The sequence below is a fragment of the Entelurus aequoreus genome, linkage group LG12 (assembly GCF_033978785.1).
Source record: "Entelurus aequoreus isolate RoL-2023_Sb linkage group LG12, RoL_Eaeq_v1.1, whole genome shotgun sequence".
Classification (NCBI taxonomy): domain Eukaryota; kingdom Metazoa; phylum Chordata; class Actinopteri; order Syngnathiformes; family Syngnathidae; genus Entelurus; species Entelurus aequoreus.
Window position 1 is genome coordinate 16,699,459 of NC_084742.1, and position 20,940 is coordinate 16,720,398.

Genomic DNA, 20,940 nt, shown 5'->3' on the forward strand with positions numbered 1-20,940 from the left:
ATTTTTAAAAAATTGTCATTTATAGTACCGTAATTTCCGGGCAATAGAGTGCACCTAATTATAAGCAACATCCATTTAATATTTGGACGGGTTTTATTTTGTACATAAATTGGCTGCACAAGTCTATAAGCTGCAAGTGTTTACATTAAAACATGAAATATTTACACAGACGCTAGTGTTCATTCACACATTGTGCCTTGACAAGCATACAGACTGTCTTCTTGGTTGTTGTCCTCCTGCACGCTGGGGCCCCTGGATCGTCGTCTTTGGTGTCGGAGTGGAGGGGACTCGAGGTTGCTTCATCTGGCTTTTCATCGGCCTCGTTTTCGCTTTCACTTCCATCTCGAGGCTTGTCTCCTTTGGGCTGGTGCTTTCTTTTTTGGCACGCGGAAGTCGGGCCTTTAGGGCCCGTTGGTGACGTGGATTTCAGTTTTGTGCTGTACCTTTTCTTTGTTTCGATGGCCGGGTACATAATTTATGGCATTTGTTAGTGTCTTTTCCATGATGAAGTGAGTATAACAAGCTAATGGCTGACTGGATTATTATGTGAGTGCGTTTGATTTAATCTGAATAATTTAATTGGTCCACTTTGGCCCACTTGGCAATTTCATTGGTCTGATGTGAAAAGGTTACATTTATTGGCAGCATTGTGAACTCGTAAAAAATGCATAACTTATCAGCATTTTATAAAGCGCAGGGTTCAAAGTGTGAGGGAAAAAAGTAGTGACTTACAGACCGGAAATTACGTTAGGTTTGTTTTAAAGTGAGCCTGTGTCAGAATTGGTAAGCATGTGTGAAAAAATATGTTTGTAAAAGAGTGTTTGTCCATTTTTGTTTTGAGCTTTTTTTTTTTTTAAAAAAGCATGATTTTTAATAAACATTTGCATAAGTAAACAAATTGTCCAGTCCCATTTTGATAATGATCTGTCTAAGGTACACTTATTTAGTGCGAAAAATGATTATTTCTCCAATGCATTGCGATTAGAACAAGGGCGATTCATGAATCAATGGACACATGTCTAAACATTGATTATGTACAAATATAAAATTAAGTAATACAGACTGTTCTAAAATGCCACATTAATGCTTATGTTCTCTATATGTTAGTTTTATATTTGGTTTTAGCTAACCGAGAGAGAATTATGAGCTAACATTCATTTAATATTATGTGTTAGCTGGGTTAGAGCGGACACACATGGAGGACAGGACAAGCTATGCTAACCGGGCGCTAAACTCGCTTAAATGTGAAGTAGTGAAACAAGAAAATAATAAATGCGTTGTACACTTCAACAGAAGGCTAATAGGAACCGCGTTACAGCAGAGTAGTAAGCTAAGAAGAGGCAAGTAGCAAGTAAATTAATAAGTCAGGAGAGACCATAATATCCACACGGTACGGCAATATGATGACGTGACAGACTAAACACGTCTTTGAGCCGCAAGTTTATGGTGACTGGGGCCAAAGTGTCTGAACACTGTGGTTTTAGAAGGCACCAAAAATAAATCAAAGATGCCTGTTTGCCAAGTAGGGACATGTGTATATTTGTTCACTTTCCAGGCAGCACATATAGTCTTCTATCTCTCTATCTAGCTAGCTATCTATCTAGCTATCTATAAGCTTCTACGTCGTCATATGCAAACTTTTCGCACACTCTTGGCATTCACTCGATGAGCTTCAAGAGTTAGTCACCTAGAAAGGTTTTCATTTCACAGGTGTGCTTGAAGCTCATCGAGAGAATGCCAAGAGTGTGCAGCAGTAATCAGAGCAAAGGGTGGCTATTTTAAATAAACTAGAATATAAAACATGTTTTCAGTTATTTCACCTTTTTTTGTTAAGTACATAACTCCACATGTGTTCATTCATAGTTTTGATGCCTTCAGTGACAATCTACAATGTAAATAGTCATGAAAATAGTGAATGCATTGAATGAGGAGAAGGTGTGTCCAAACTTTTGGCTTGTACTGTATGTAAATATATTTGCTGTGCACACTAATCCAAAAACCGGAAATGACGCAATACTGCATACAGTAGTATTAGTCAGTAGCCAAAGGAGGAGTCTTGTAGACATATTAGTAATATTATTAATAAATAAATGTAATACATTTCGATATATAATAATATACAATATATTAATAATATAATAATATACAGTATAATAATGAGAGATGAATAGATAATACATTTATAATCAAGTCGTAGCCCCTGAATTGTAATTGTAATCGAATCGTAAAAACAAATTATGTTAGCATCTGCTTTTAAATATTTAGGATTTTTAATTGATGACCACTTGAGTTTTAAGGAGCACATTCAGTATGTTGTAAAAAAACAGAAACTTTTACTGGGATTTTATTATAGAAACAAGTCTTGCTTTTCTTTTACTGTGAAACAGAAATTGGTGGAAACAACCTTTTTACCTGTTATTGACTATGGAGATGTGTTGTACATGAATGCTACCGCTGGTTGTCTCCACAAGCTGGATAGTGTGTACCACGGTGCACTGAGATTCATCACCAACTGTGCTCCCCTTACTCACCATTGTGCGTTATACTCAATGGTTAACTGGACATCTTTATGTGCTCGACGCATCAATCATTGGTATGTTTTCATCTACAAAACCATTCTGGGTATTACTCCATCTTATCTATCTTGTCTTCTAACAAAGAAACAAGGAAGTCACAATCTTCGTTCAATGAATGTTCTGCAATGTATCGTCCCCAAAGTAAGAACTGAACTGGGCAAGAAAGCATTTAGGTTTTCTGCACCGAAGGCTTGGAATAACCTACAATCGAATATTCAACTTCAAACCCTTGTTACATTAAATTAATTTAAAGCTTCTGTGAAAGGACTGCAGTCTACCTTGTCTGTATGCACATGTGTTATGTGAGCAAGTTTTAATGTTGTAAATTTGATGTTTTATGTGTTGTTTACTGTTTTTAATGTAACCTTGCTGCTGCCCTCTTGGCCAGGTCTCCCTTGGAAAAGAGATCTTTGATCTCAATGGGATTTGTTTTACCTGGTTAAATAAAGGCCAAATAAAATAAAATAAAAGTAAGGTGCCTAAAGATTCCTACCTCTACACTTATTAAAAATGAAAAATGTGATTAATAAGAATTATTTACTTACAACTTTTTAAATCGTTTGACAGCCCTATTAAAAATGTATCTTTTTTTCAATGCAATTCCATTTACCATTGTCATGATTGTGACTGGCATCTTGTTTGCCTTAAACGTGGGCAGACAAGCTGGTGTCTTCTTCTTCCTACAACAAACAAAAAGTTTATCATTATTACAACGGCGCAATTATTCATTGTAATGACTCATTTCATTATGAGTTACATAAGGATGTGATGCTTCGTCAAAGTTAATTAGGGGTTAGACGAGAATGGTGTCCAGGGATTAATTTTATGTGAGGCTACATTTTGAATTTCAATCATGTTTATTGTGTGGGTGTTTACTCTAAAGCTTTTTGTCTTTAACTTTTATTTTTATATATATATATATATATATATATATATATATATATATATATATATATATATATAATTTATATATTTGTACTGCATAATTAGTTGTCATATTTTTGATTCATTGTCAGCCTCTGATTGCTAATGAAATGATTAATTATTTCTCCTATTAATGTCAATAAAGTGATGCGGTAATTAAAAGCTCGCCAAATGCCTTATCACTGCCGCTTGTGCACTTTTTACCTGCGTAACTTCACTGAATATAACTAATTATAACACTATGTTAACAATTTCCACACGGTTGTTTCACCTTTTCAACATCTTCAAAGAAACTTTCCCTTTTAAAAAAAAATTTTTTTTTTACTTTCCCCTCTTAGAGTAAATCTGTGCGCTCATTTTCCGCAGAGTTTATGTGGAGGGCGCTCCCAACTGCTGCTGAATTACGTATTAGGCAGAGGACATTTGAATGTTGCTTATTATGCCACCCTAACAAGCATGTGGGCTGCCGAGTGGGCACAGAGTGGTGTCCAGGGCGTGGGCACACATCCCCATCTTTCTTCGCTGTGCTCAATCAGCATGATAATTAAAAAAGGCCAACTTATGGCATGCCACAGTGATTCCGGTGATTAAAACGACACCTCTGCAGTTTGGCACAATAAGCCAAGGCAGGCTGTGGTAAAAAGTAGAACGTGTTGCATATTTGATTCGCCCTTCATTGACACCAGACAAACATTTTATTCAAACTCACAATGATCCCGATCAGACAATCTAATTTACTCACGTACAGTACAGTATGTTGCACAAAAGCATGCTTTTTTTGTCATTTGCTGTTCCCCTGGCAACTGTCTTCATATCCAATTAAATGATCCCCCCATTGTTTGCACTAATTGGTTTTCAGATTAAAAGATAAATACAACAATAGCCTGTTTTGAAATATGTGGAGTGCAGTTGGTTAGACAATGTTATTTCACAGCGCAACAGTGGCTTTTAATAATAGTTTAGTCTTGTCGTGATTTACTGTATGTAAACATTTAAAAATGAACTTTTTGACATGCAGTGGTACCTCAATTTTGTTAGTAATCCTTTCTAAATGGTCTGACAGAGAGTTATGTGGATGCCACCCTTTGTACTTTTAAGTTCTTTATTTAATGCATTAGTGTTTTCCACCTTCTTTGTCAAGGCCAATAATACACTTTACTGTTATTTGTGTAGAAATGTTGTATGTAATATTAGGGGCTAGCTCATATGTGAACTCTTAAAAGGGCACTGGGAATTTTGCCTATCATTCACAACCATTATGAGAGACAAGAAGACAAAAGTTTTTTTCTGTTTTTTTTCAGCTTTCTAAGATATACACATCGTCTCGTTCGCGGTGGCTAGCAATGGAGCTAATTTTTTCCTGAGGGAACTCTCCTGAAGGAATCAATAAAGTACTATCTATCTATCTGTCTATCTAATGGGAGCAATCATTTCTACCTCTAAATCAATAAAATTGCATTCAAAAACCGCCAACAATACATAATTTACGTTCCGTAACCTGTATAATAACCAAGCTGTAGCAACATTTTTATTGTAAGAGCAAACACTGAGGAACCCCTTTTCTAGCCTAGTAACAAACACATCGGCATACTGCACTTTTTTTGGGAATTTTGCCTACAGTTCACAATCATTACGAGAGACAAGAACACGCGTCTTTTTTTTTTTTAATAGGATTTTTAGGATCATAAAAAAATTTGCCGTAAAAGCAAACTACAGAAAGTGGTAAGATAGCTTCTATGTCAACACGAAACGCGTTTTAGTTTGTAATGCACAACACAATGCGATCAGATCCTCATCTGTACTGATTGAAAAACATCAACAATCATTATACAGTATCTGTAAAGTATTAGCCCACATTTCATGTTTTCTTTATACACAGCTAGCTCCACAGTGTATGTACTGTAGTGTACGGTGATGTGCTGCATGTATTATGAACAATGGTATAGTGACTCACTCCGTGGACAGTTGTCCGTTGGTTCAAGCTGGCTGCGGGCTTTTCCAGTTGATTTGGGCACTCCATTAATTCGACATAGCTTGGCTAAAAAGTTACAGATTTGCAGCGTGACGAAATCGCGCCGACCTCACTCTCTGGACTTCTGTTTGCACCAACGTTTTACGTATATTCAGCTTTCAAAATATAAGGCTTAGAATCCTAATTTCTCAAAAAATAGTCGTCTTCATTGTCTTTTACCAAGTCTGCCATGATTACAACACACTCACATGTTTGTTTGCGGAAGTAGAGACACACAGTAGATGCCAGAAGTCGGATATGCGCTGCTATGGAAACAGAAATACATGCGCCAGAGGAGGAAGTCCTGCTATTGATTAAAATGACCAAAGTACGGTAGATATTAAACATATTACATATTGTTATGAATGTGTCTGTTACATTATATACAGACTTGCTGTGTGTACATACAACTTTGATGGGGGGGGTTTTGAAATTGTTTCAGATAGCCTTAAGGGCTACAATAGTGGCTCTTATTAACCGCATTTTGAAAGCTTTTTTTATGATCCTAAAAATCCTATTAAAAAAAAAAAAGACGTGTGTTCTTGTCTCTCGTAATGATTGTGAACGGTAGGCAAAATTCCAAAAAAAAGTGCAGTTCCCGTTTAAGTTGAAGCTGAAATTAACAGAATGTTGTTTTTATAAAGCTGGTACTGTGACGATCTGTCACTTCAGTTTGTGTTTTCTTCTTTGGTGTTTATTGCCTGTCTGCGCTCTTATTTTTGTTGCATTTCCCGCATGTCTCCCTGAGCGCTCGTTCCCCTCACCTGTCCCTGATTGGCAGCCGGGCACACCTGGTTGCAGTTGCCAATCAGGCGGCTATTTATGCCTGCCTCGCCTGTTCCTCAGTGCTCGACAATTGATTATGTTGAGAACCGTTACATGCACGACTGCTTCCTCCTTGTTTAAGTATAATAAAAACTATTACCTGCTCGTCAACCTCCTGTTTCCTGCATCTTGGAGTCACAACCGCCGCAGCCATGCGGATTCACAACAGGTTTACATACATATTTCTGTATCGTTTATTTCAGATACCAGACAGTAGAGATGTGAATCTTACAACAATTCATGATTCAATTTGAAGACTAATCTTGGGGTGACGATTCAATTCAGTATAATTTTTTCATTCAAACTGATTCCCGCAATATATTAGTTGGTAAATACTGTATATACCTAACTGCTGACCTACAGTGAATGGAAGGGAATCGCCTAAACATATTTTTAAAAAATGTTTTCGGTTCAGAATAAATAAAAATTGCAATAGGGATCAGAATTTACTTTTTTCCCCGTTACCCCATGTCGCTATTGACAGATTTGACTGTACTTTATTTCTGTATGTTCAGCTTAATAGAGTTTTGAAATTAAGACTTTTAAAGGCTATCAAATGTAGACATGTAGAAGGAGAACAAGTGGTAGTAGAACAGAGTTCTTACATCGTGTGTTTTGGATGCGGGCCGATATAATTCAGCATTTTTTTTTTTGCTGATTTTGGAAACTCCTACACTGTAAAAAGAAATCAGTATATTTACAGTAAAAAGCTGGCAGCTCAGTCGCCAGAATTTTACTGTAAAAACACAGTTTTTACCCCAAATTACTGTAAATGAAAAAACAGTACAGCTGTTATTTTTTGGGGTAAAATTCTGGGGGCAAAGCTGAAAATCTATAGCTGTTGTATTTACAATGCATTACTGTTACCAGAAAAAGAAAGTAAAATGTAATTACCTTCTCATTTTTTTTTTTCGTGTTATGTCTATCTAAATAATAATGTGTGTCCCAATATTGCACCTCATGCAAACACCTTATGAATGAAGTACAATGCAAATTCAGTGCCAGACCCACAATAACACTAGATTTTAGTGGAGGACAGCTATGAAAAAGAGCTCAAATACCCCCCCCAAAAAATGGTTGAATGAGTTTCGGTAAAGAGGAACTGCACTTTTTTTTTGGAATTTTGCCTATTTTTCACAATCAATATTAGAGACAAGAAGACAGAGGTTTTTTATGCATTCTAACTTGTAAATAAGCGTAAATACAATTCTGCTTACAATGGAGCCAATGGGAGGTCCTCTATTCCGCCCATAAATCCCTCTAAAAATACATCCAAAAGCCGCCAGCAATACTCCATTTACATTTTGTGACTTGAAAATCAATCAAGTATTAGTGTGATTGTTATTATATGCGCAAAAGCAGACAAACTATCACAGAGTGCTAACTAGTTTATGTGGCTATGTTGACGTCATTGGCTGGTGAGATAATTTCTCGACTCAGAGCTCGTGAAAGTTTTTATTTTAGTTCATAAATAACGCCTATCACCTTGATAGTAGGTGTGATGAGGTGGTTTGGGCATCTGGTCAGAATGCCCCTCGGACGTCCAACTGGTAGGAGGCGACAGGGAAGACCCAGGACGTGTTGGAGAGACTGTCTCCCAGCTGGTCTGGGAACAGCTGGATGAAGTAGCTGGGCAGAGGGAAGTCTGGGCTTCTCTGCTTAGGCTGCTGCCCCAGTGATCCAACTTCGCATAAGCAGAAGAAGATGGATGGATGGACCTTGATAGTAGAAGGATGAGGACATAATCCGACAAGTTGGTCAACTTTGGCATACAATTTAGACTCGGAAATGGCGATAAAGACACAAAAAGACGCCTGGTTCCACCCCCCTTTTTTTTTTTTTTTTGCAAGGATTTTAAGTCATTCTTCATCTAAACGGGAATATGTCAACATCTTAATAGTCTGCATACCAGAGACAGCAAACTTTCTACAGTAATTGTTTTATTGTTTTTTGTCTCATGAAGTCTGCAGTGACTAGTAATCGGTGAGGATGAAGGAAAAATCTAACTGTATGCTTAAAATGTGTAAAATGCGTAAATATTACATGCTCCATTGTTAGCAGACTTTTGATCGCATTTATTTACTAGTTAGAATGCATTTTGAAAGTTTGATCATATTACGCCTATACTGGCTCACCTGCACTGGCTTCCTGTGCACTTAAGATGTGACTTTAAGGTTTTACTACTTACGTATAAAATACTACACAGTCTAGCTCCAGCCTATCTTGCTGACTGTATTGTACCATATGTCCCGGCAAGAAATCTGCGTTCAAAGAACTCCGGCTTATTAGTGATTCCCAGAGCCCCAAAAAAGTCTGCGGGCTATAGAGCGTTTTCTGTTCGGGCTCCAGTACTATGGAATGCCCTCCCGGTAAAAGTTAGAGATGCTACCACAGTAGAAGCATTTAAGTCCCATCTTAAAACTCGTTTGTATACTCTAGCCTTTAAATAGACCCCCCTTTTTTAGACCAGTCGATCTGCTGTTTTCTTTTCTCCTTTGCCCCCTCGCCGGGTTATTCCGGTTCCGGTGACCATGGATGAGATGCTGGCTGTCCAGAGTTGGGACCCGGGGTGGATCGCTTGCCTCTGCATCGGTTGGGGACGTCTCTGCGCTACTGACCTGTCTCCGCTCGGGATGGTCTCCTGCTGGCCCCACTATGGACTGGACTCTCACTGTTATGTGGATCCACTAGGGACTGTACTTAGAGGGGGGGTTACCCACATATGCGGTCCCCTCCAAGGTTTCTCATAGTCATTCACATCGACGTCCCTTGTGTGGGCTCTGTGCCGAGGATGTCGTTGTGGCTTGTGCAGCCCTTTGAGACTTTTGTGATTTAGGGCTATATAAATAAACATTGATTGATTGATTGATTGATTTAAAAAAAGAAAAACATGTGCTTGCCTTACATAAGGATTGTGAATGATAGGCAAAATTCCCCAAAAAGTACTATTCCCCTTTATATCTATTTCACACTACGATGTGACTATAGATGTGTCAGAATGTGTGCAGATTCCACCTCTCTCAAGGTGAAGAACCTCCCGACCTTCTCTGCTGTGCTATAAATATTCATAGAGCAGATGCCCACATGCTGCACCGGACTAATAGTCTGCACTACACTATTCTGCTGCTCCCTTTGGGATGAAGCGGAGTGAATCTTGTGAAGTGTGGACTCTCTCCTTTCGACATCCCTTATTACCTGGAGAAAGGCCTCAACTGTCAGTTAAGAGCATTTTGATGATCACGAGTGTGAGTCTAAAAAAGGCTAGAATGGCACCTGTCTGCTTGAGGCTGGAAGAGTTTTTTTCCTTTTTTCATTGAGCGTGGTGAAAGGTGTGCGTTCTCACCGCTGGAATCGTGAGGAAGTGTTAATGTTACAGATTACGCCTTACACGCGGGTCCCAGGGGTTAATGAAAGTCCTGATGAGAAATGCAATTTGCCTTCGTCTATTATCTCCACTGGCAATAGTCGCCCATCTCTTTTCTCCCGCGCAAGGTTTTCCACAGGGTTTGCTGATTGGTGGCGAGGCGAGGAAACGGAACAACGGGGCCGCACGTCTAAGACGATGATGAGTTTTTAATCTTTTTAACATTTACATGTCCTACTCAGGATTGACCTGAGCTCCGTCAATCCAGGATTGCGCCAAACCCAAAGTAAGGACCCCGGAGAGTGTTTATCATATCAGGCGGCGGTCTCTCACTGACCTCCGCTGGGGCCTGCTAGCTATCGGAGCCTTGTCTCCGGGAAAGGATACTGCGATAAGTGGGGAGTTTTTACAGCTCTCCTGAACTCGGCAGACTTTTAAATGTTACTTTTCTATTCAGAGTGCATGGCCAAATGGTTTAAATTTCCAATGTAAATAGGGTAGCGTTTAAAGGGCAGTTGAAATGCCAGTTTTACATGCGAGGAGAGAAAGTTCCTAATGTCAGGGTGAGAACTCTTAAATTTATTAGAATTATACTCATCTTTCACATCATGTTATTGATCAAATAATCATGTTTACTTCCAGATAATACCGTCATACCTTGTTTATCACTGCCAATAGGTTCCAGGCCTGAAAGTGGTAATCCAATTTTTCGTGAAGTGGGATTACGATTAATAAATGTAATATTTTTATGGAGCATAAAAACTGTTTAAGACCCACCACATGTAACTGAATGTATGGAAAACACTTCTTTTTAAAGTATTAATCCATCATTAAAATCCCTGAGCTCTTTGACTGTATTTATTACAGTATGTATCTAACATTTCAGGCAACAGGGAAAATAATATTTCCAACATCTACCTTCCAAGTGTTTACTTCCATATAATACAGTCACTTTCAGTGGTAATCAAACTTTTCGTGAAGTGGGATTATGATTAATAAATGTAATATTTTTATGGAGCATAAAAAAACCTTTTAAGACCTTCTAAATGTGTTTTTCTAACATAATTAGAGCCCTCTAAACATGAAAAAATAGACATAGTCACCCTTACACTTGTTTCACCCAATACAGTAGCCTTGAGCGTGTTCTACTGTAGATTACAGTACTCACCGGCAGCTCGGAGGATCCTCCAAGCGCCGTTGCTATTTATGGCCGTCGCCCAGCCACTACAACAAAACCACTGCGTAGAAATACTTTTTCAATGTGCTGAAACCATGCACGTAAGTTGTTATGCAAAAACTCGATCCGTGTTTTTAGCAATGCGTGTCTCGCGTTGTCATTCCACATCGCTCACATCAAAGGCTCATCAATTTGATGTTGAAAATTAAGTGAATCAACAGAGTTCATCTCTTCTATGTTTATGAGAAAGGGTGAACAAGCAAGTCTATTTGTGGTTTCCCACCGCAAGTTAATGAATGTATGGAAAACACTTATTTTGAAAGTACTAAACCATCATTAAAATCCCTGAGCTCTTTGACTGTATTTATTACAGTATGTATCTAACATTTCAGGCAACGGGGAGAATAATATTTCCAACATCTACCTTCCAAGTGGAGCGTGGCTGATCCTAATAGAGTTGTAATGAAACACCTTCCTGTTGTCGGTCAATGAAACTTCTTGTTGCTGTCAAACACGATGGCTGGAGGCATGAAGGGTGGTTTCCTGCAGTAGCGTTGCAGCTCTATTGTACACTGCGCCTCATATTTCCCGCCTCTTGTTTGCTTGCAATTTACTGAGAGTTTAAAGTTAGCGCTTTGTTTTGTTTAAGCAGGTGGGTAGCCCCAGAGCCAAATTATGAAGCGTGTGGGTGTGCTAAAACTGCTGTGGGAAGGTGAACGGGATTATTATGATTGGCGGTAGTAGGGGGAAATAAATGGTAATGAGAGTGGGTTTTCTGTATTCACCGCAGAGCTGCGCAACAAACTGGTATGTCATTATCACTTCTGCATCATGTGTCTGGACAAATAGTGAACAAGTCGGTATTAAGCTAACTGACATTTTACAAGGATTTTGTAGGATTCCTACCAACACGTACAATTTGGGGATAATAAAATGTTATGTCTTCATTTGGATCTGGCATTTAAGGTCCCAACATGGGTCATAAATAGTATTGTCTAGTAGGAATGCAACTAATTTCTATTTGTTAAGATAGTCGAGGAATTGTCAACTATCTTAACAATTAGTCAACTAATCGAATTATGAATCCATACAAGGTGTATGAATCATAATCCGATTAGTTGCTTTAGCCAATTCAGCCATCAGCTTTTATACTCGGCTTGCAATATTTTTAGCCATGTGCTGAGTGCTGACTAACAATAAAGAGGATTATGTCATTCAGAAATGTTTACTAAAAGAACTGTGCGGCCCATTGTTACAAATAAACATTTTAACTTTTGTCCATTTAAAAGCAAGACCCCTCCCCCTTGATCCCTTTCTTCCTTCCCTTTGCCTGTCTGCTCCTTTCTCTTCAGCTCTTCCTTTGCCAATGTTAATCCAAGTGGATTTTACCTTTTAAATGTTTATTAAAGTTAAAGATTTTTGTGATTTCTGATCGTTTGGGAGGGCACCAAAGGGACTTCTGTGGGTGTGCGCGTGTTGGCTGAGCAGCGCATACAGAGGGCAGCGGCCTGTTGTTGTTTTGGCTTATTAGTAAAGAGAAAGTTGATCCATCACCCTCTTGTTAGGTTTGTTATAATACAGTTCGGTATAGCACTTTATATTGTGTTTAAAGTGTGCAAAACTTCACTAAAATATGGACTTTTATCGGGTCTACAACCCATTATTCATATTTACATTTGTTTCCTATGGAGAAATTTGCTTCACTATACAAACTTCAATTTACAAACTACTTTAAAGGCCTACTGAAATTATTTTTTAAAATTTAAACGGGAATAGCAGATCCATTCTATGTGTCATACTTGATCATTTCGCGATATTGCCATATTTTTGCTGAAAGGATTTAGTAGAGAAAATCGACGATAAAGTTCGCAACTTTTGCTCGCTGATAAAAAAAAGCCTTGCCTGTACCGGAAGTAGCGTGACGTCACAGGAGCTAGTATTCCTCACAATTCCCCATTGTTTACAATGGAGCGAGAGAGATTCGGACCGAGGAAGTGACGATTACCCCATTAATTTGAGCGAAGATGAAAGATTCGTAGATGAGGAACGTTACAGTGAAGGACTTGAGAGGCAGTGATGGACGTATGTTTTTTCGCTCTGACCGTAACTTAGGTACAAGCTGGCTCATTGGATTCAACACTCTCCTTTTTCTATTGTGGATCACGGATTTGTATTTTAAACCACCTCGGATACTGTATCCTCTTGAAAATGAGAGTCGAGCACGCGAAATGGACATTCAGAGTGACTTTTATCTCCATGACAATACATCGGTGACACACTTAGCTACTGAGCTAACGTGATAGCATCATTCTCAAATGAAGATAGAAACAAAATAAATAAACCCCTGACTGGAAGGATAGACAGAAGACCAACAATGCTATTAAACCATGTACATGTAACTACACGGTTAAACATTCTCAGCCTGGTAAGGCTTAACTATGCTGTTGCTAACGACGCTAAGGCTAATTTAGCAACTTAGCAACCGGACCTCACAGAACTATGTACTCTCTCCTTTTTCTATTGTGGATCACGGATTTGTATTTTAAACCACCTCGGATACTACATCCTCTTGAAAATGAGAGTCGAGCACGCGAAATGGACATTTAAAGTGACTTTTATCGCCAAGACAATACATCGGTGACACACTTAGCTACTGAGCTAGCGTGATAGCATCGTTCTCAAATGAAGATAGAAACAAAATAAATAAACCCCTGACTGGAAGGATAGACAGAAGACCAACAATGCTATTAAACCATGTACATGTAACTACACGGTTAAACATTCTCAGCCTGGTAAGGCTTAACTATGCTGTTGCTAACGACGCTAAGGCTAATTTAGCAACTTAGCAACCGGACCTCACAGAACTATGTACTCTCTCCTTTTTCTATTGTGGATCACGGATTTGTATTTTAAACCACCTCGGATACTATATCCTTTTGAAAATGAGAGTCGAGCACGCGAAATGGACATTTAAAGTGACTTTTATCGCCAAGACAATACATCGGTGACACACTTAGCTACTGAGCTAGCGTGATAGCATCGTTCTCAAATGAAGATAGAAACAAAATAAATAAACCCCTGACTGGAAGGATAGACAGAAGACCAACAATGCTATTAAACCATGTACATGTAACTACACGGTTAAAAATTCTCAGCCTGGTTAGGCTTAACTATGCTGTTGCTAACGACGCTAAGGCTAATTTAGCAACTTAGCAACCGGACCTCACAGAACTATGATAAAACATTAGCGCTCCACCTAAGCCAGCCAGCCCTCATCTTCCCATCAACAGCCGTGCTCACCTGCGTTCCAGCGATCAACGGCGCGACGAAGGACTTCATCCGTGGGTTTGGCGGCAAGCATCGGCTAGGCGTAGTAAGTAGTCCTTGTTGTGTTGCTGTAAGTATTGTACTTAGCCGCTAATACACCGATCGATCCCACCTACAACGTTCTTCTTTGCAGCCTCCATTGTTCATTAAACAAATTGCAAAAGATTCACCAACACAGATGTATAGAATACTGTGGAATTTTGTTGAAGAAAACAAGAGGCTTTTCTATCGGGTCCGATGGGGTCCAACCACTTCCGTTGCTGTTGTGACGTCACGCGCATAAATCATATCCAAAGGAGTTTTTCAACCGGAAGTGTGGCGGGAATTTTAAAATTGCACTTTATAAGTTAACCCGGCCGTATTGGCATGTGTTGCAATGTTAACATTTCATTGATATATAAACTATCAGACTGCGTGGTTGGTAGTAGTGGGTTTCAGTAGGCCTTTAAATAACTTAAGTTCGTAAATTGAGGTGTCACTGTATAAGTACAACAAAGTAGTACCCCAATTTATTAGGTCAATTGATTCTGTGACGCAAAACACGTATCTCAAATCAGCGTCCATTGAACTTAATTCAAATCTATTTAAATGATTCTTGGTCCCCCAAAACACCACCATTTTAACATAAAACATGCCTTTTAAAAAAAAAATATTGCTCAGAAAACCAATGTAATAGGATGTACTACAAACAACTACAGTAGTTTTATGTAATGTAAGTATTTCCTTTGGAGAGTGGACTTCTGCAGGTGTCGTCTACGGGCATCTTCTCTGTTGTGTAACAATAGGAATGGTTATTGTTGTTTATGTTGCATATGGACGTATTTGAGTGACGGACCGGATGTCAGAGTTAACAGCAAGCAGAATTGGGTATTAACACCCTACTTTTACAACATTTGTAAATCATCATTATGTGTATAATATATTGGTTACTGCTTATAAAGACTAATTATTTTGGCTTGTTAAAGAGACTTCTTCCGAGGGACACTGTCACGTGACTGTGAACATAAACACTGGTCACGTTTGACTCCATTTTACCAAGCAAACGGCGCCTGGCAGTCACATGACCGCACTCGTAATACACACTGGAGATAGTGACATGATGTTAGACGAGGCAACACAATTCTTCAATGTTTCCTTACAACCTAAGAAAAATAATGTGCTGTAATCTACAGTATGTCAGTAGAAATGTTCCTTTTCAATGTAAAGAAGGCATGTCAAAATAGCAATGGAAACAAGCAAAACAATATTAAATCTATCTATTCTTCATCCTCAAAAAGAATAGAGCATTTTGTGATGATCTGTCTAGAGAACCGCACACGGATATATAGATTTCAATCAATCAATCAAACTTTATTTATATAGCCCTAAATCACGAGTGTCTCAAAGGGCTGCACAAGCCACAGACATCTTTGGCTCAGATCCCACATCAGGGCAAGAAAAAACTCAACCCAATGGGATACAGTGAGAAACCTTGGAGGGGACTGCAGATGTGGGGACCCCCCCTGGGCGACCGGTGCAATGCAATTTCTAGTTTAACTGGCGGACTATTGCTAAAATGATGGCTAAATCTATTTTTCACACAACTCTGTCTTTCTGTTGTTAGCTGGCTAGCTGACAAGCTAACTATATTACAGGACTGTTGGAGATGGCATTCTCCAGATCTCCCTTGTAAATGGTCCACATCACAGACGTCATTAAGTACTTTGACGTGTTTAAGTGACCAAAAACCAATGAAGCATCATCACTGCCATTCTACCCAAAAATATAACATGATGAGTTTTGATGATTTTATACATTTTTAAAAGCTATTTTTTAAGTGTCCTAATGGATTAGTCCCTGATGTGATGTGTACAGAAATACAAAGATACAGTAGTGAAGGTGTGCAGACTCAAACTGCAGTCGGTGAGAGCTGTAGAGTTAAAAGGTGCCGGACGACTCTGGGTCAGTTTGCGTTCTCAGTGAAGGCCTCACATCTGTGGAACTCTTTGCCACTGGAGTTAAAGTCACAGTCGGACATTAAACTTTTCTCCACAAAACTGAAAAAGTGCCTTAAGGAAAATCAGAAGTGTCAGCACTAGAATTGGATGTAGTATGGACAAATAGGGCCAATTATTTTTAATGTATTTTTTATTTTGTGCTTGTCTTAATCTTTTTGTAGGTGTTTTTCACTTTTCTCAACTTTTCTTTAAAAGCCTAACCACGGATAAGGGTTGCAAAATAGCCTGTGGCCGATGATGTCCTTGTGGCTTGTGCAGCCCTTTGATACACTTGTGATTAAGGGCTATATAAATAAACTTTGATTGATTGATTGAAGTTTTATGTACTTTGACATCGGTTACCTATGGGTAGCAATGTTTAATTGTACTGTCCCGGTCAAATAAATTAAAAAAAAGGTAAAATGTTTCTTTATTTAATGTTTTAGCTCGTTGCGTTGTTCTTTTGTGGCCACAGTCATTACTTGCCGGTCACTGGTTGCTGTCACTTGCGCATGTTTGTTTCTGTTCCGGAAAAATATGAGTATTGAAGTCACTGACTATTACCCACAAAATAATTTGTCAACAAATATTATTTGGCTACAACAGTGGTGTCAAACGTACGGCCCGCGGGCCGGATCAGGCCCTCGAGCAGGTTTTATCCGGCCCGCAGAATGAGTTTGCCGAAATTTTTGAATGAAAGAAACGGCTGTTCTAAATGTGTCCACTAGATGTCGCAATATCAATTCTTTGTATCTTTGTAGATGATGCTACATGTGTAAAAATAAATAAACCACATGATGTTAGTGCACCAGTTGAGGAAAATGAGCAAACTACATAAATAACATACTGTAATTTGATTTTGAAATTATTTTTTTTATCTTGATAGATTGAAAATGAACACCAATGAGTTGACTGATGAACATTATCAGATAATTTATTCAGAAAGTATAAATCACGACAAATAAAGATAGAATACGTTTAACCACAACATGTAAGTGTAAAAAAAACCCCAACAACATTATGATTTGTACATTTTCAGAATGTGCTTGTTCTATTTTTAAACAAAGAAAACAATCTGAAGTTGTCTTTATTTTTAAGTTATCGTGCCGTGATTTTACCAGTCCGGCCCACTTGGGAGTAGATTTTTCTCCATGTGGCCCCCCGATCTAAAATGAGTTTGACACCCCTGGTCTACAACATTGACGAATCGTTGCAACAACAAGTGTCTAGTAGTGTTTTATGACATGTGTTAGTGTAATTCTGAGGAAACGTTCCAAAGATGTCCAGTGGGGGGCATTGTGGTCATCTGCTACCATATGTTTCTTGTTTGTGTTCATGTTCTGCTTTACCTCTAATGGCATTATATTTAATGGCCAGATAGAGCATTTAAAAAATACAGCAAGTCAGTCCTTTATCCAATTGCAATTCAACGTGTATTTTATTTCATTGCCATCTTAAAGGAAATTGTCTTTCTCCACTTGCGTGTCCCACTGATCTTTCATTTTACCAGGTAATAATAGCCGCTGACAATAGGGATTATCCCATCTAACTATAGCAGTGTGAGTGTAATCTCTGCACTTACACACAGCGCAGAACACCGTGTGCCACTTGAGTCTTCAGAGCACGTTTTGGCCTGGTCGCCGGCTGCCATCTTTACTTTCATGCTTAATTACCTGCCAAGATAGACTGGCGAGGACACAAGAGGCGTCCACGTGTGTGATGTCCCTGACATGAATACAGGAAGATAGGTGTTGCAGTGATTTGAGCATATAGACTGTCTGTACCTGCGTGTTGTGAAAGGTGATTTCATGAGAATATATTCAGTGTTTGCTTTGGTATGCCCAAACAAATTTTTTTTGATATTTTTTAGTTGATGAAGAAGCCCTAAAGAAGAAGATCAGTGACGAGTTGTATGAAGGTCTGGAGAAGCAGAGAGTCAAAGCAGAGCAAGACCTGCAAACCTGGTGAGGCGCACACTTAACCACAATATTTGGTACACTTGCACTGTAATGGTAGCGATGTCAAATGGCTCATGTGTTCAGGCATCATTGACCAGTATGAAAAACTCTGTAGGTGCTGGCCTGCGCCTTATAACATTCACCAGTGATCTGAAAATGATAGTACCGCGATACTAATGAATAATTTTCGGTACATCTAGTCGATACTATGATAACGTCGATATTTTTTGGCATCACAACATATTCTTTGGTTTTTTAAAATGTATATTATGTTTATAAACTCAGGAAATACGTCCCTGGACACATGAGGACTTTGAATATGACCAATGTATGATCATGTAACGACTTTGTATCGGATTGATACCTAAATTTGTGGTATCATCCAAAACTAATGTAAAGTATCAAACAACAGAAGAATAAGTGATTATTACATTTTAACAAAAGTGTAGATAGATCATGTTAAAAGAGAAAGTAAGCAGATATCAACAGTAAATGAACAATTCATTTTCTACCATTTGCCCTTAATAATGTTGACAAAATAATAGAATGATAAATGACACAATATGTTACTGTACACATCAGCAGCTAAATTAGGAGCCTTTGTTTGCTTACTTACTAATAAAAGACAAGTTGTCTTGTATGTTCACTATTTTATTTAAGGACAAACTTGCAATAAGAAACATATGTTTAATGTTCCGTAATATTGTTTGCTAAAATAAAGCCAATAATGCAATTTTTTGTGGTCCCCTTAATTTAGAAAAGTACCGAACAGTATCGAAATAATTTTGGTACCGGTACCAAAATATTGGTATCGGGACAACACTATTGTGCGCTGAGTCAAAATATGATAAACACATCATTGTACTTTTAATATCGCTTAATAATGCAAAACAAAAAAGTCCACTGCAGAGGACACTGGTTTTGGGGAGGTTATTGCAGCCTTGAATGGGGTTGCCTCTGGAGTACCCAGCAAGCCTTTTGCGGGCACTTTGTAATGAAAAAATGTGTTAGTTAATTTTACCCTCATAAAATTGTAGTTTGCTGTTGTTCGATGTTAACTTATCTGTTACATATGTTAGTGAGTGATGGCGAGCAGAAAAAAAAGAGTGCCAAATCTTTATGTGGCGGTCCAAGTTTATTTGGGGTGGTTGTTCCACTACAAATCCATTAAGTTATGGGAAACAATGCATGATAAATAATGTGGTCAAAATGCTTTGGAAGACATGCAAGCATACATTTAGTACAGACATTAGACCATCCCCACAGAAATTCACAGTGTCATGAGTGCGCCAATTCACGCAAATTCAATCTCCAAATTTGTCCAAAGCCTGCAACTTCCCGACATATTTTGTCCAATCACCGTCATTTTCACCAATCGCTCTCCTTTTCCTGATCAATTAATCATGCTTGTGAAAGGAAAGGTGATAACCTGAGCTAAATTCCTGAGCGTAGAGCAAGCGATCCCTTCGACATGCTCGGCTAAGATACGCACTTTGTGAGGAGTAGACTTCTTTTTGAGCATCAACAAGCAAGCAGGTGCAATAATTAGGTTGCCCCCTTTTCTTGCCTCCCCTTTAATAAACCTGGATACTGTCCAGTGCACCCTAGTGAACTCCCAAGCTCTTACAATGCAGGATGAGCTGGGGTTGGTTATTAATCAACTTCCTCCTTTAGACTCATTCAAGACAAAAGTGGCTCGGACAAATCGTTTTGCTCTCTTATGTATATTATTTTTTTAATGTAACCGCTTCCTTTAGCCACTGTATATTGATGTCCCTTCAAAGGAGTAAGTGCTTCAGAATTGCTCCCTCCTTGCAATTAATGGACATCATGTTGGCTTTCAAGCCCTTGTTTAGACTCGAGAGACCAAAAAAAATGCACGCCTAAACAAGAAAGCAATCATCAGCAGCACTTGTGTGTACCTGTGTGTGCGTGCTTATGTGCACGCCACTAAGCTGCCCGCCTGAAAATAGATTTTAATTCTGGAAAGAAAGACACTGTTACAAGTCGACTAAATATTATTCGGCTGCATATGTGCCACTCGTTCTCTCTGCTTTCACTCAGCCGCCATGCAGGTTGCTGTGCCGTAAAGAAGTAATGTTGTTCAATTGCCTAAGGGGATCAAACAACAAAATGCAACCTTTCTTGACACATTTTCTGAAGTTAGTGTGAACTCAACCACTCTTGCAATGACAGACTCTGGAATTTACAAGCTTTGGCCCTTTTATCACCACATTCCTTTTTAATATGAGTCTCTGTGCTTTGGACCCTCTCACTTGTTGCACACAAATCGAGTGAAACTCAAAATATGATGGCTGCATCAATCTGTGCATAGTTTGGCTTGCAATACTTTGTAACATATTGTTTTCCACAGGCATGCAAACCTGAAGTTATTGTCTTATTGTCTTAAAAACACACTTTTATTCCATGGCCTTTAACACTCTTTGATCTCCATCCTGCTATGGCGTCCCATAATGCACCTGCTGTGAACCTGTTTCTATGTTTTATTTATTTATTTTTTATCATGCTCTGTTTGTGTTGTGTTGTGTTTGCTCGTTTCTCTTGTTATCTTTTAACCTGCCTATTGTACAGCACTTTGGCTACCCCTGTGGTAAATTTTAAATGTGCTTTATAAATAAAGTTGATTTGATTTGATTTATGGGTGTTGGTTTCATTTGGTGAAGCAGTGTGTGTGTTAAAAGAGTGGCTGAGCAATAAAAAAAAAAAAACTGTGCGCTGATTTTATAGATAATGTTCATGTCATTGTACATTTAATATCTCGCTTGTTCTGTGTTGGTGTTG

At 38.6% G+C, this 20,940-nt stretch overlaps 1 protein-coding gene across 1 annotated transcript in view; it reads left to right on the forward strand.

Moving 5' to 3' along the window:
* Positions 1-20,940, forward strand: part of chchd3a (coiled-coil-helix-coiled-coil-helix domain containing 3a) — a 127,677-nt gene that overhangs the window by 11,671 nt on the left and 95,066 nt on the right. The window contains exon 4 of the mRNA XM_062064902.1: positions 18,051-18,144. Within this exon, the coding sequence (XP_061920886.1) occupies positions 18,051-18,144 (94 nt within the window). The remainder of the gene's footprint in view (positions 1-18,050; positions 18,145-20,940) is intronic.